Genomic DNA, 15,842 nt, shown 5'->3' on the forward strand with positions numbered 1-15,842 from the left:
CTTACCTTCACTAGTATTTTGAGAGCAAGTGAAAGACATTTTATTTTGCCCATTTAATGGATATCACTTAAGATTTATTAAACATTCTATAAACAGCTCCTGATACAGAAATACTACTGGTTATTTGCTGCTACCTTGATCTTTCAGTGTTTGAAAATATTTCTTGTGCTATGGAAACAGCATAGAACTGTTTTCTAATGTGTGTGGTATGGGAAGATGTTTTTGATTCATGAAGGAAATTAGTACTGCAACTTTTTTTTAGTGCAGTGAATTAGTGTCATTAGAAACAAATAATTAAATTTGAATTGTATTTGAAAACACTTTTACAGACAATCATAATGTATATATTTTCAGCCTAACCATAAATCAAATTGGTTTTCCATGCTTCTCTTAATATAGACATGGTGTCTTTTTGAGGCTGTTAAGTCTTTCCTTACAGCCTTCTACACTGTTTTGTGAGATGTTATCTGACCTATGGCTGTTCTTAGAAAACTTCCAAGATCTTTTACTTTGTTTCTTTTTGGGTTTTAGTGGCCTTATTTGCAAAGTGAGTGCAGGGAATGAGAATGCTTGTCTGACAACAAACCATTTGGCTACACTTGGAAAACTGGAACCTACTGTAGTACCTTTAGTGATTGCCTTCAGGTACTGGGCAAAGGTAAGAGTCATTTGTATTCTCCTATCTGTGAATAAATATTGAATGAACGTTGATATTATGCTGGTAAGACTGTAGGCGTGGTTTTTAGAAAACAGTTGTTGAAACAGTCTTTAGAAAAAGTGTGGGGAAAAAGGATTTTTAAATTTTTTATAAATTGTACATTTTATAAATTATATAACTATCATTTTTGCATTATAATGTTCCACTAAATTTCAGAAGTGGAATTTTAAGTTTCAGCCAGTGGCGTGCAGACTGTAAGTATCCTGCTCTGTTACCAAACAAGTCAGAGGAATGTGTCTCAAGTGGAATTACCAGTTTCCCATAAAGTTAACCCATCATGAAAATTTGAAAGGAAAAAGCTACTTGTTTCCACATGTAGATGAAAACTTTATTGTGAATTAAAATAACTTGTTCCAAAACTTTGTGTGCCTGCAATTAAAATATGATTTAAGAAGATTGAAAAACTTTTGACTTGTACTATATCTATGTAAAATGAGTCATCATTTTTGCAAATGTGCTGTATGCTGTCTGTTTTGCCAGTCTGCATCCTATGGCTCCTACACTGAAAATATTATGGTAATAACATGACTCCAGTAAATATGCAGGCCTTGAGAACAAAATCCATCTCATAAGAGCTCAAAGATGTCTGAGCTTCTGTCAGTATTTAATGTGACAGACTTCTGAACAGTAATTAAAAGAGTATTTTTCACAGTATCACTTGAAACCTTAATGACTGCACAATTTATTTTTACAGTTGTGCTGTGTTGATCATCCTGAAGAGGGAGGCTTGTCACCTTACGTGTTTGCTTTAATGGTTATTTTCTTTCTACAACAGAGGAAAGAGCCTTTTCTGCCTGTCTATTTGGGATCATGGGTATGTGTGTTAATACAGTGAATAGTAAGAATGAGAGGATCAGTCACCTGTGGTGGTGTGTAACCTGTCAGCTCCTTGCTATTCTGAGCAAGTCATAAGCCAGCTACTTCTGCAGGAATTCAGAAAGAATGTGAATTCAGCCAGACTACACCTGACCTTTGTATGCTTGGCTGTAAGGATGCAATTCACAGTCGTAGTCATTAAGTGCTCTGTTGCCCCTTTTGTGAGTAAGGAGAGCTGGGCATTGAATCATGCACTTCATAACAATCTACTTCGTCATTTCTTCAGCCTTTCTTCCAGACTTTTGAGAACTCTGAATTCACATAGCTACATCCCAAAACAATGTCTGGGATTTTGACATCTAATTCTTCAAAACGTAGACCACAGCTGGGGAGCATGCTTGTGTGATATCTGCCTGACAGATCAGACTAGGGGTTTAGAGCATGTATTTCTTGGGTTTAGAAGCTGAAGTGTGTCTTAATATCAGAAGTTGTATTATGGACACAAATCCAGAATCCAATTCTCCAGAACACCATCCAGGTGTTATATTCATGGCACCCACTTTTGTTCTTACAGTCACCTGTTATATTTAGTGTGCATGTTCCAGTTTCCATTACATGGACCTTGCAGTTAACAATTTCCTTCAGTACATGACTGACTTATTCCCAAAGCCTCTCTACTCTTTGCACTGAATGAGAGAAACATCCTATAGTATATGGTCATATAATTAAAAAACACTTATTTGTGGTTGTGTAATGTGCAAAGACAAGTTTCTATAACATACGGATACCCTTCCAAAAGCACTGAACTCTGGAGAGCTTTTTCTAGAGCAGCATAGGGAGAAAAGAGAAGCAGATTGGGGCATATTCTAGGCCTGGAACAGCTATTTTTAAACTTTGTTCTGTTTTAATTTGGCTTACTACCATGGGGAGGGTAAGATTTAAAGTTCACATGATGTTTGGCGATATGTTTCTTTTTTCTGCTTCCTTTAGATTGGAGGATTCTCATTAAACAAACTAACTAATTTTCATCTGAAAGAAGTTGAGAACAATGCTGTGATTTGGGAGCATAACCCCACTGATGATTCTGATTTGCCACAAGAATCTTCCCCTAGAAGGGGCAAGGTCTGAATTACTTAATTTACTTCTGTAGCAGTCTAGCAGTCATTGCCGTTCTCGAAAAAAGAACTGTCTTCTATTTTTGTTTTGTGTATATGTTGCAAAACAACAAGCTGAGCTAAGAGATTGGATTACTGCTTGATACAAGGCTTGCTATGCTTACTTCTTGGTGATAAGAGGCTAGTGGGAAACTAGTTGTTATTTCAAACTCTTTGCTAAGACCCTGGGTTTTAATCTGTTGGGGAAGAATATAGTTTATAGAGTAGAAGCAATTTTATCTCAGAATTAGTTTAAGCATATGAAAAATATTTCCTCTTAGCTTTGAACTGTTCTTACAAATTATTTTATAACAACTTTGCAAGAAACTGTATCACTATATGATTGCATGTTATGACAGTTAACAATACAGTTTAGGCTTTGCTAAAAAAAGGGCTATGTAATCCTTTCTGTCCAATTAGATTAGATGCGTTATCTTCTTGGAAATTTATAAATTATGGCATAAACACTTCAATGAGAAATTGTTTTAGTCATTGATGCTATTCTTTACCATTGCTGCAGTCTTTCATTTTGAAGTTTTATAATTTAAGTTTATACTATCTCTTCCAATTTTTTAGGTGCAGTTTTTATTGGAATTGCAGGAGTATAGAAGCAACTATAAATTTTGTAATATTACATTACAGATGAAATTCAAGGAAGTGTAACAGCTAAACACCTGTGCATTAAATATTATTTAAGCTTTTCTTCTCTAATTGACAGGTTCCATTAGTATTTGAATCAGGACAGCAGTGTTCAGCACATGCTGGTCAGCTCTGGGTAGAACTGCTTCGTTTCTATGCCCTGGAGTTCAATATGGCTGATTTAGTAATTAGCATACGACTCAAAGAAGCAGTGTCTCGTGAATCAAAGGACTGGCCTAAAAAGCGCATTGCTGTGGAAGGTATTTATATCAACAGACTTTAAAGAACTGTTAACTTTAATTTTCTAGGGTGCTGTCTTGGCTATTGACATTGTGTGTAATAACTTAGCATTTTTCAATATTGGACTGTGATTCCCGATATTATAGTAGAATATGTTTTGAAAAAAAATGAATTTAAGTAATATTTCTCTTGGGTATTTTTTCCAACATTATCAAAAGTAATTAAGTGGACTTAAAAATTGTCTTCAGCACAATTCATAGATCTTGCGTCCCTACACAATGTTTTAGAGTAACTAACAGTATTATATTCAAATTTTGTAAGGATGTACTTTTTTTAAAAAAGAGTTAACTCCTGCACTTCTGGCTCAATTCTTTCTACTAGACCCATATTCAGTCAAAAGGAATGTGGCAAGAACTCTGAACAGTCAGCTAGTGTATGAGTATATTCTTCACTGCCTGAGAGCAACTTACAAGTATTTTGCCTTACCTCACAAAAGAAGTGCAAAATTGAGCAAAAAACCCTCTCCAAATGCCACTGAGGAGAAATCCGAAATGCTGGACCATGGAAAAGATGCTATAAAGCATGAAAATTCTGAGTTGCAAAACTTGGATGGTAGAACAAAAACAGCAGTAATGGAAGATTGCAGAATGGAGACTACAGGTATGCCCCAGGCACATAGAATTGATCCTTCAAAACTCTGTGATGGCTCAGAAAGCTTCACAGAAGAAGTGGCTGATGATATAAGTCATTTGGGAATTGCCCATGAAGATTCAGACTGTATAATTGAGGAAGTTATTTCTGGAGATAATGAGGATTTTAAACCAAGTTGTGAAGAGACAGAGAGTGGAAATGAAGAGGAAGAGGAGGAAGAGGAAGAGGAAGAACATGAACAACAAAAAAGAAGATGGAATAATATCTTGACTGCTGAGCAGGGAATAGATGAAGACAGTGATAGTGGTGATCTCCCTGTTACAGTGAATGAGCATGATATAGAGACATGTAGTACTTCAGACTTAGAAGGTTTTCAAAATGCTGCACTTACAGAGAGTGATGAGTTTGGCTTAGAGTGCAGTGGTATAATGGATGGCAAGATTGACATTGATGAGGAGAGCACTGAAGGTACCGATGAACTGGATGAATCCCCCAAAAAATTCTTATGTTCAGCACAGAGTCAAAAATCCCAAATGATTAACTCGGATGATGAGGAGGAAGAGGAGGAAGAACCAAGTCTTCTAAACCAGAGAGTGTGTCGTGTTATTGTAAGAGCGGGAGATGAACTAGATAACACATACACTGGATCTGGAGATGATGATGCGCTGTCAGAGGAAGAAGAACATTTTTCTATCCCCAATAAGTATGAGAATGAACATTTCGAAGAAAATGTGGATGGACATCTGAGGATCAATTTGAGTCAAGAGGATCTTACTGAGAAGGGAAGCCTTTTTGAAGAGAACACAGCAATAGAACAGTGTTCAGAATCTGAACTTTTTTATGAATTCAGTAAACCAGCTTTTACAAAGGGCAAGGTAAGCAAGCTGTATCAGAACATAAACGTATTGCTTATGTTCTGTTATCACGTATATGGAAGTGTTGCTCAAATTCATTAAAGTATTATAGTTTTTAAAACCATTCTTGCTTTCTGTTCATGCAGTCTCCTACAGTGGTATGTAGCTTGTGCAAACGAGAAGGTCATTTAAAGAGGGATTGTCCAGAAGACTTCAAGAAAATTGAGCTTGACCCACTGCCAGCACTGACACCCAAATTTTCAGTTATTCTAGATCAAGTTTGTGTCCAATGTTACCGTAAGTTTTTTCCTTTGAATATTGTTGTTTGGTAGAAAAAGAATTGCAAAAATAATAAAATAACCACAGGCTAATGGTGTTATAAAGGAGGCCAGTTTATTTGCTACACTGCTGCCAACTCTTTTTAGATAACAATTCTAAAATTTGTAAGGGCTTTAACAGGACTACTGAGTAGTTTGTATCTAGAGAAATACAAAATGTTTATGTTTATCTTTCACACACTGGCTGCCTGATTACAGATTATAGGGTGGGGTTTTTGACAGATGCTTTTACATTTCTATCTACTTTGAATTTCGTTACTCTTCTTAACTTGTGGTTTTTATTAAACAAAGGCTTCAGTGTTCTAGAAAAAATGGAGTCAAAATACTGTTTTGTAACACTTCTCCACTTTTGTTCTTTTCAGAGTGACCCAACTTTCCTCCTTTCTCTCTCGCCATTTCTGACCAGACAAAATGCATTATTTGTCTAATTAATGTTTTTCTTTGAACAGGTATTTCTCTTCTACTTCATCTTTGCTTTCTTTCCTTCACATGTGAATCTTCTGTCCTCTGCTTTTTCTGTCCCCCTCCCCACTGTAAACTCCTTACTTTTTTCAATTGACTCTTTGCTGTTGAATCTTCCTACAGATCAGTTTGCCTTAATCGTTGTCATTTTTTTTTTAAGATGATTTTGCTCCAAATGTTGTAGAGGACCAGGCTCGGGAACATATAAGACAAAACTTGGAAAACTTCATTAGACAGGATTTCCCAGGTAATTAGGCAGTTTTAGCTTTATGTTTATACTTTGGTATGTTCATATTTGAGTGTTTTCCAAGAAAACATATCCTATCAGCCTAATAAACACTTTAGTTTTGAACATTTAACCTATATTGTTCACCATTGCTGCACTTCATTACATTAATTTCTGGTTTAAGTCTTTTAAGGCTTTGGTTTAATTCTTTTTCGACTTATACAACACATTAGTAGGAAAGAATATTGGCAAGTTAAGGAGAAAATGATCAAAGCAGTAGTGGAACAGTTTTGTAATCATTATTTTAGCCTTATTCATTAGTCAGACTTCTTGTTGTATCTGCTCTTACAAACAACAAACTTTTTGTAGTCCTTCCTACTGAAACTTACTGGTTTTTGTAATATTTTAAAATACAGGCAGAACATCTGACCTATCCGCAGACCCTAGCTATTTAAATTTTTTTGTTTGTTTCTGGAGTTCTTACCTGTAACACCTGGACTTTGAATCATAGTCTTTTAAAATTAGCAAAAGATTTTATGGCTGCAGCCTGGTATGTGGATAGATATGTCTCTTATCCTGAAAATCTCTGTAGAGAGCAGTCTTAACATTTTTTTAATCAGATTTCAGCATGCTGATTTAATTATTGGAAAAAGTAACTTGTTTCTGGATCTGTCAGACTGCTCATTTGAACCAATGACAGTAGAGATTCTTTCCTCATCAGCAAAGTTGATAATAAGTTTTGATGTACCATAGAGAGATAGTAATGTTTTCATGCCTGTATTAAAAGACATGCTGGTTTGAAGCTATATACAATTTGAGATTCTGTGTCTATATGTGGTTATAACCCACTGCATCTCTTACAGGAACCAAGCTGAATTTGTTTGGCTCCTCAAAAAATGGCTTTGGCTTCAAACAAAGTGACCTTGATATCTGTATGACGATGGATGGGCTGGAAACTGCTGAGGTAGTTTGAAAACTTTTTTAAATAAATGCAAAATTCTATGGTTATATTGTTTATATAGTGTAACAAATTTATAAAATAATAGAAGCTTTTCAGATTAGAAGAAAACACAAATAGGTGCCACAAAGGCCTAAGTTTAAGAACTACTCTCAGTAGTCAGTTTTCTTCTGAATTCTGCACTACTGTTACTTCTCATGTTACCTGTGCAGATAAGTAACATGCTTTGTAGCATGAACAACTAGGAATGGGAGACAGTGGAAAAGAACATCAATCTCCTTTCATGCCTAATATAAACTTTTTAAAAGCCTATGTTAAGATACTATCTAGTGTTGATTTACAAGTGCTATTTTGAAACAATTTCTGGTATTCACATAATTCTGTAAAATATGAAACTCGGTTTTATACAGTTTTTAAGCTTAATGGCAAGTAATAAAAGGTTTGCCTAAAATACTTGTAGCAGATACAACTTTCAACTTCTTTTTCTTAATGTCTTAGGGACTTGATTGCATCAGAATCATTGAAGATTTAGCAAAAGTTCTCAAGAAAGAGTCAGGTAACTTTCTTGAAAATTAAAATAAGTGGTTCCATTTATGTGACTTCTGTTGCTGTAGTGAGAACTATAAAACTGTATCTAAGAGCTTAATGTTAGTAAGACTGAGGTTATGTTGTGAACATTTGGACTTATTTTTGTTTGCATATGTAGGTCTATGAGGTTGTAGTGTTACAGGACCACATCTGAATTGGACTCATGGTACATTTATAACCTACATGCATATGAACAAACCTTAAGTTAAAGCTTGAGGCTTCAAGTTAGCAGTTAGGTTGTATTTGTATGTTCAGTGCCTAGTAAGTTAATAGTAAAAGGTAGGCTGATACAAGTGTCCAATGGAATTCTGTTTTTTCTATTTATAATGCTTGTTTTGGTGTATCTCACATGAATTTAATATAAATGGAGTGAACTATCAATGATCTCTTAGGCTTAGTTTTCTATAACATTTAGACTGATCTTTGTTTTATGGGGGGCTAAATGTATATTTGTATATATGATACTTGGCAGATTCATCATGTTTGACAAATGTCTAATATCAATATTAAAATATAACTGAAATACAATTTTGATATCAACAAAGATTATATTTTGTAGCCTAGCCTTTTTACTACAGTTTGGAGTTATTTAGAGCATTTGATACTGTTACGACTGTATTGCAGTCATTCAGTAATTAAACATTTCATCCTAGGTTTAAGAAATGTCTTGCCTATAACAACTGCTAAAGTCCCAATTGTCAAATTTTTCCATGTCAGAAGTGGTCTTGAAGTAGACATCAGTTTATATAATACTCTGGTAAGGTGATCTCCTTTTTTTTTTTTTTTTTTTTTTAAACAGAAAAATGTGGGTCTGCTTCTTGAGATTGAAGTGATTGTTTTTGTGAGGTTCAATAATCAACTGTTGCCAATTACCTATTGCAGTTGTAGATTTCCGAACCTTTTTTTTTTACTTGACTATGACTGAAGTCATAGTTGCGACTTTAGAGTTGTAACTTCCCTGAGAAAATATATTAGTTCTTCAGCAATAGTAAGAAATAGTCGTTTAGGTATTTAAGTCTTTCTGTAAATGAGAAAGATTCAGCTTTCCTACTCTCCACTTTCTGTCATGGCTCTTGCTTAGCCTTGAGACCTGGAATAGTGATTTTGAACCCAGCTTGCCTGAACTGGAACATGTGTTAGAATTCACAAAAAAACACAAGTTCTTGGCCAAATACTTCAAAAACAAATTTTGGGGTTGTTTTCAGTGTCTCTGAACTTCAAAAGCCAGATCCTTGAAACATCAAAGGAAAGTAAGTTTTAGAGTCAAGTATTAAACTTTCTAAAGTTTTTATGAGCTCAAAGGGAGTCTTGAGGAAGATACCTCAACCACTAAGTAAGTCTGAAAGTTTTCTTCTTGAAGTTATGCATCCATATGGGTCAGCCAATAGCTCTTGAATTTCTGGGCTGAAATCTCTTAGTTCAAGAATTTAACTTCTATGAAGTATTTTGAAAATGCAGTAGTAGATTAATGCTTCCCTTTCTGAAGTACTGTTCTATGAATGCTGCTCTGTACCACTTCTGTGCAGATTAAGGATGTTGATCAGCTTTTTAACAGAGGAGGTGATAACCTCATTGTTGAATGCTTCCTTTGTCAATATACGTTCTACTATGCAGGGCTTCACATCTGCATTTCTTGAGCACACAAGAGTTTTTGTTTTTCATGTTTTCGGCTTATTCCTTCATTTATTCAGAGCTCCTGTATTTTCTATATGACTTTCCTATTTTTATAGGCCTTGCATAACACAAGACTCCTGTCAGCATATGCAGCCATTGATCCTAGAGTAAAATATCTGTGTTACACAATGAAAGTCTTTACAAAGGTAAGTGTATTTCAGACATTCTAGAAGCACAAGTTCTCCAGCAAGAGATGATAACCATAAAAGATACAAATCATGTTTCTTTTTCTAGATATGTGACATTGGAGATGCATCTCGAGGTAGCCTTTCTTCTTATGCATATACTCTTATGGTGCTTTATTTTCTTCAACAGCGAAATCCACCTGTCATCCCTGTTCTTCAAGAGGTACAGTATATCAAGAAAGAAATGAGTACCGGTACACAGTATTGACCAGTAGAATGTCACTGCTGAATGTGAAGGGCTTTTATAATTATTTTAATATTATGTTTTCAGATCTACAAAGAACCAAAAAAGCCTGAAATTTTAGTTGATGGCTGGAACGTTTATTTCTTTGATAAGATAGAGGAGTTGGTGAGTAAATCAGGTTAATTTGAAATGGTGTTACCTGTAGCTTTGCAAATGAAAAAGAATTCCTTTTAAGAAACATTGTCCTCAAATATGGTGGTCGAATATAGAAATGGAAGTAGAGTAGCTATTGCTTTGAAAATCCCAGTCCCATGCTGTAAAGCTTTTAGAATATGGTTGGTTGTAATTCATCCGTGGAAAAAACATAATTGCAAAATCTGAAAAACTAGATTAAAAGAATATTTTAAGGTGTTAATGATGATTAATTGCTCTGTGTGTCACATTACTGGGTGGAGATAACTCCTACAAATACCCGCTGCGTATCTAGTCATAACTGGTTAATCCTGTTGAGTAATTTTTTGTTAAATAGGCACATAAAGTGAATTAATAAATTCTTTTTTATAACAGACAAAACCTAATGTTAGAAGTTTTATTAATTCTCCACTTTTGTTGTTAATATTTTTAAAAATACACCATTTTAAAATCAATATTGGGTTATTAATACCAATTATGAAAGGGAGGGAAGTATTCTGGTGTAAGTCAATTGTGTTTCTTTATAAAATAAGACTTACATTCGTTAACAAAATTATTCTGCTTAATGTAATTACTGGAAGTAAAAATATTTCTGTCATTTTCAGTCAGTTGTTTGGCCAGACTGTGGCAAAAACACTGAATCTATTGGGCAACTGTGGCTGGGACTTCTCCGTTTTTACACAGAAGAATTTGATTTTAAAGAGCATGTCATCTGTATTAGGAGAAAAAATCTGCTTACAACTTTCAAGAAGCAGTGGACCTCCAAATACATTGTAATTGAAGGTAAAAATCACGTGAAGTACATGAATGTGTGGAATTTCTTTAATGCCCACATGAAAAATTTGGTCTTTCCACAAGGCTTATTTTTCTATTACTAGATTATAAGTTGTTATTTGCTCATATTTTGAAATCATTGCAAAATTTCCATTGAGTTCCAGCAGTGCTAAAAATTATTTTTAGGTTTGGGGTTTTTTTGAATCTCTACTGAAAAGAAGCTGCAAAGCAGACTTCATACTTTTCATGATTACAATAACTGACAGAAAAAAAGTTTTAACCAAATCCTTTGGAAAAGAAATTAGCTGTAATGCAACTGAGGTTTTCTCACAAACACTAAGTTTAGCTGAGTCCATATTTACATGGCTGATTTAACCCTGTGTATGATTATACTGTTAAGTAATACCATGGTCTCTGTGAAGAAAATGCAGCGACACATTTTGGAAATGTTCCCTAAACCACTTTCTGGCCCATATGACTGTCATGGAAAGAATTTCTACTTTCTTGGCTGCTCATTCAATTATTCTTTTACAATACTTCAGTCAGCTCAGAGCTGAAGAGCTGTGGTCCTTTGTCCAAGGAGTTAATTTGTTTTCAGTAAATTTGCAAACAGTTCAATTTCAATATATTAATTCTGTATCGGGAATAGCTGCCTTGGGTTGTTCATTTGTATGTATACATTGCTGATCTTGCCCTGGAGTTGAGTAATGCCTGTAATGCTTTTTGTACAGACCCCTTTGATTTGAACCATAATCTTGGAGCTGGATTGTCAAGAAAAAGTAAGTCTTCTGTTAACAAATTTGGATACAAAGTGAAGATCTTGTCTTGGATCTTATTTTACTGGCTTGTTCGATGCTTGGTTGATGATTTCTCTTTTTTTTCTTTCTTTCCCAGTGACAAATTTTATAATGAAGGCTTTTATCAATGGCAGAAGGGTATTTGGTACCCCTATAAAAATATTTCCTAAAGAATATCCATCAAAAATGGTAAGTTGCTTCTAAAAGCAGTATGTGCATGTTCTTGGGTGCGTAACTTACCACTTGCAGGAGTATGGTTACACTCTCTTGAAGCGCTTCTCTCTTAAATTTCAATGGTACTCTAAAAATCTTTATGGGCGTTATTACTGAGTACTGGTTTTGTGTTGTTTGCATGTAAAATGTGTTGGCATGCAGAATACAATCAAGTCAGAGCTTCATTGTACAGGCTTACATATTTTAATCCATATCAAAACCAGCTTAACATTTCTTAAAACCTGCCGTGTTAAAAAAGAGCTTGCAGACCTGGTGGTCAGCAGGCTGTCTGTAAAGAACAGGCCAGTGGCCAGTTAATCTCATCAGGTCTTTCAGGAGTTCAGCTACACACACCAGGTTTATTCTTCTCTGTAACTCTTACTGCTGTTTAACACTTGCTTATCTGTCTTGTTTCCCGAGTATATGGATTTTCATTTTAAATGCACGATTTCTTCTTCAGGAGTACTTTTTTGATCCAGAGGTACTAACAGAAGGAGAATTGGCACCAAATGATAGATGCTGCAGAACTTGTGGTAAAATTGGCCATTTCATGAAAGATTGTCCCATGAGAAGAAAGTGAGTATAGTTTTGGCATCTGTGTGGAACTTTTCCTTAGGTTTGTTTAGAAGAAAGATTAGGATAGTAGTGCTAAAGCAAAACTTGTACATGCTGCAGATTATTTCCTTTACTGTTGAAATGAAAATGTATCAATACCAGTTTTGGCAGTGGTGGATAGTGTTGGTTTTTAAATTTTTGGTCTATGTTGAGTTACTACTTAACTTTTGCCAGCATCATCTGTAGAGTTTTTTAACAGAATCTTTTCACAGAAGGCTGCAGAACTACTTAACTTTAAGGTAGTAATGCTGACTCTGCACTTCATTATATAGAAGAGCAGCAGTCAAAGAGATTCTAAATGCAGAGCTGAATAGCTGTGTGCTGTGAGAAGCCCTCATGAAAGCGTTTTACATATTCTCATTTAATAGCTTCTACTTATAGAATCCTGCTGCTTCCCAGCAAGACACATTTTTATCATGTTCACAGAATCATGCAATTCATGTCAAAAAGCAAGACAAGAATGTCACGGCATTCTTTTTCTTAAGCACACACACATGAGAACAATGTCCCGTTTTACATGCGAGACAAGGTTTCCTGATCCTGAGTAACCAGATGTCCAAAATTCAGCAACTGTCTTCTTTTAACAAATGAATGCTAAACTGATCTTCCTGCTCTTCATATAGTGAACCATCTAAACTTAAAGCTGATCCATTGATTTTTTTTTCCTAGTTAAGACAAAGCTCTTTAAAGACTTCATGTCTATAAAATAGTGAAAATCAGCAAATAAACTTCAAGGGGACAAAATCTTGAAAGCCTTCATGCTCACTTGTAAGGTGAATGGAGTCTGTCTATGTTAAAAGCTGTAAATAAAAATGACCTGCACTTTTATGTAAGTAGCTAAAAAGCTGCTTACATCGGATTGGATGAAGTAGCCTTTCTGCTACACAATAGAGAATTGTGAATGTATATTGTTCAGACTGTTAATCTGGGAATTCATTCAACTTCAGCAAATGCAAGTACAGTAGCTGATGGTAGTTTAAAATAAAGAATGCTGAAGGTGTTGTGAAAATGTACTCAGTCTAAACTGCTGTCTCAGTTGCAATGGATTTTTAATTTTGCATTCTGGAGTGAAACCCCAGTTCACTACATACACGCAGCTAGGTTCTATACAAAATTAGAGCGAAAGTCAGCAGGATTTGGCATCTAAGAACGTAAATGCCTTATGGGATAAGACCACTGATACATTTGAGTCCTTTGTCCAGCCATTGCATTAGGCGATGCTGTCTATGGAGGGCACACTAGTTGGCTGTTTTCTGTAATCTCTTCTCATGCATTCCCCCAGCATCTGCAGTTGCTGTGTAAGAGATGTTAGAGCACACACCTGCCCCGCTTTGGCAGTACTTTGTGGACTGGCGTTTATGATTTTGTCCTTTTTGTTTGGTTGGTTTTTTTCTGAACCTGATTCTTCTGTTTTCCTTAATAGTCTTCTATGGCAAGCAGTTCTATAAGTATGCTAACTGATGTGTAAAGTAGTACTTTCTTTCATCTCTTTAAAGCCAATCTCATTTTAGTTTCATAAGCATTCCATAGATGTAGCCATGTGGGATTTAGTTAACAACGATACTGCCTTGATGAGTTTGTAAGCCATGATTGTGTTCACCCTCTAGCTTCTCTCCAGCTTGGAGAGTCTTGGCCTTTTTAGTATCTCTTCCTTAAGCACTTGCACTCTTAATCATTTTAGCTGCCTTTCTCTGTACCATCTCTAACTCTACTACTTCCTTCTTAAAATATTGAGACCAGACCAACATGCAGTACTCATATGTAGGTACATCATGGTTTTATGTAGCAAAAAAATGATGTCTTCTGTCCTGTTCTTAGTGTTTTATCCATCCTATTATTACACTCCCCAATAAAGAGTCCCTCCCATCTTTCCTGTAAGCCCCCTTTAAGTACTGGAGGGCTGCTATAAGGTCTCCCTGGAGCCTTCTCTCCTCCAAACTAAACAACCCCAACTCTCTCAGCCTTTCCTCATAGGAGAGGTGTTCCAGCCCTCTGACCATTTTTGTGGCTCTCCTCTGGACCTGCTCCAGCAGGTCCATGTCTTTCTTGTCCTGAGGGCTCCAGAACTGAACACAGTACTCCAGGTGGGGTCTCATGAGAGTGGAGTAGATGGGCAGAATCAGCTCCCTTCTTTTGATGCAGGCCAGGATATGGTTGGCTTTCTGGGCTGGGAACACACATTGCTGGCTCATACTCAGTTTTTCATCCACCAGTACCCCCAAGTCCTTCTCCACAGGGCTGCTCTCAATCCACTCATTGCCCAGCCTCTATCCATGTTTGCGATTTGTCCCAACCTGGTTGCAGGACCTTGCACTTGGCCTTGTTGAACTTCATGGGGTTCATAAAGTTCACACAGGCCCACCTCCCTAGCCTGTCAAGGTCCCTCTGGATGGCATCCCTTCCTTTTAGAGTATCAGCCACACCGCTCAGCTTGGTGTCATCTGCAGACTTGCTGAAGGTGCACTCAATCCCACTGTCCATGTCCCCAGCAAAGATGTTAAATAATACTGGTCCCAGTATGGACCCCTGAGGGATACCACTCATCACTGGTCTCTACAAGGAAATCAAGCTGTTGACTGCAAGTTTCTGAGTGAGACCATCCAGCCAATTCCTTATCGCCTGAGTGGTCCACCTGTCAAATCCATGTCTCTCCATTTTAGAGACAAGGATGTTGTGCGGGACAGTATCAAATGCTTTGCACAAGTCCGGGTCGATGATGTCAGTCACTCTTCTCTTATCCACCAATGCTGTAATCCCATCGCTGAAGGCCACCAAATTTGTCAGGCATGATTTGCGCTTAGTGAAGCCATATTGGCTTTCACCAATCACCTCTGTTTTCCATGTGCCGTAGCACAGTTTCCGGGAGGATCTGTTCCATGATCTTGCCAGGCAGAGGTGAGACTGACCAGCCTGTAGTTCCCCCAGTCTTCCTTTTTTCCCTTTTTGAAAAAAAAAAAAGGGAAGCTTACCTTGAAGCTCATCTGCCATTCTTTTGCCCGTTCATTGTTTTGTGAGGTATTTTCAAGTTGCTTGCCATTAGCACTACGTCTGACTGACTGAAGGAGCCTAGTTAGCATCTTCAGACTTGGAGATTTCACTGATGTTTCCTGCTCTAGGTCATGTATACAGAAGTTAGATAAAACCAGTCCAGCAGTGGTAGCTGTTTCCCCACTGCCAGATCTTTAAGTCACATAGAATGTTAGAAGCTTCTCCCAGTAGAAGATAATTTTAGAGATACTGTGAATATACACGGTTCCAGAAGGAAGGGAGTGAGTTCTGATTGAATTGTACAAGTAGAAAAAAACCCAGAACTAATAGCCCTATTTTTTATACTTTGTTAGCATTTTGCTCGGTGTTTGTTTTCTTCCACTGTCTTTGCAACTCTAGCACGCAGATTTTCTGTTGTGTTTATATTTTTTGAGATATAATTATTAGAATTTAGGGCTGTATTGTGATCTAATTGTAAGGTTAAATTATTAAACGTGTTGCATCAGTGTAGCCCTGTTTGGTAGGAGAGTCAAAGGGACAGGTACATCAATTCACTTTATTTAACCCACTGAAGAA

At 36.4% G+C, this 15,842-nt stretch overlaps 1 protein-coding gene across 5 annotated transcripts in view; it reads left to right on the forward strand.

Annotated features, from left to right (window-relative positions):
• The window catches only part of TUT7 (terminal uridylyl transferase 7), a 37,562-nt gene that overhangs the window by 16,967 nt on the left and 4,753 nt on the right, over positions 1–15,842 (forward strand). For all 5 annotated transcript variants that reach the window (XM_052775962.1, XM_052775964.1, XM_052775963.1 and 2 more), the window contains 17 exons: positions 532–658; positions 1,413–1,532; positions 2,525–2,656; positions 3,407–3,587; positions 3,949–5,093; positions 5,219–5,369; positions 6,033–6,119; positions 6,962–7,062; positions 7,555–7,612; positions 8,298–8,401; positions 9,375–9,464; positions 9,553–9,666; positions 9,775–9,852; positions 10,485–10,662; positions 11,385–11,432; positions 11,548–11,639; positions 12,124–12,239. In XM_052775962.1, coding sequence (XP_052631922.1) covers positions 532–658; positions 1,413–1,532; positions 2,525–2,656; positions 3,407–3,587; positions 3,949–5,093; positions 5,219–5,369; positions 6,033–6,119; positions 6,962–7,062; positions 7,555–7,612; positions 8,298–8,401; positions 9,375–9,464; positions 9,553–9,666; positions 9,775–9,852; positions 10,485–10,662; positions 11,385–11,432; positions 11,548–11,639; positions 12,124–12,239 — 2,922 coding nt within the window. The remainder of the gene's footprint in view (positions 1–531; positions 659–1,412; positions 1,533–2,524; positions 2,657–3,406; positions 3,588–3,948; positions 5,094–5,218; positions 5,370–6,032; positions 6,120–6,961; positions 7,063–7,554; positions 7,613–8,297; positions 8,402–9,374; positions 9,465–9,552; positions 9,667–9,774; positions 9,853–10,484; positions 10,663–11,384; positions 11,433–11,547; positions 11,640–12,123; positions 12,240–15,842) is intronic.

This window comes from Harpia harpyja, chromosome Z, assembly GCF_026419915.1.
Source record: "Harpia harpyja isolate bHarHar1 chromosome Z, bHarHar1 primary haplotype, whole genome shotgun sequence".
In the NCBI taxonomy this organism is placed as follows: Eukaryota; Metazoa; Chordata; class Aves; order Accipitriformes; family Accipitridae; genus Harpia; species Harpia harpyja.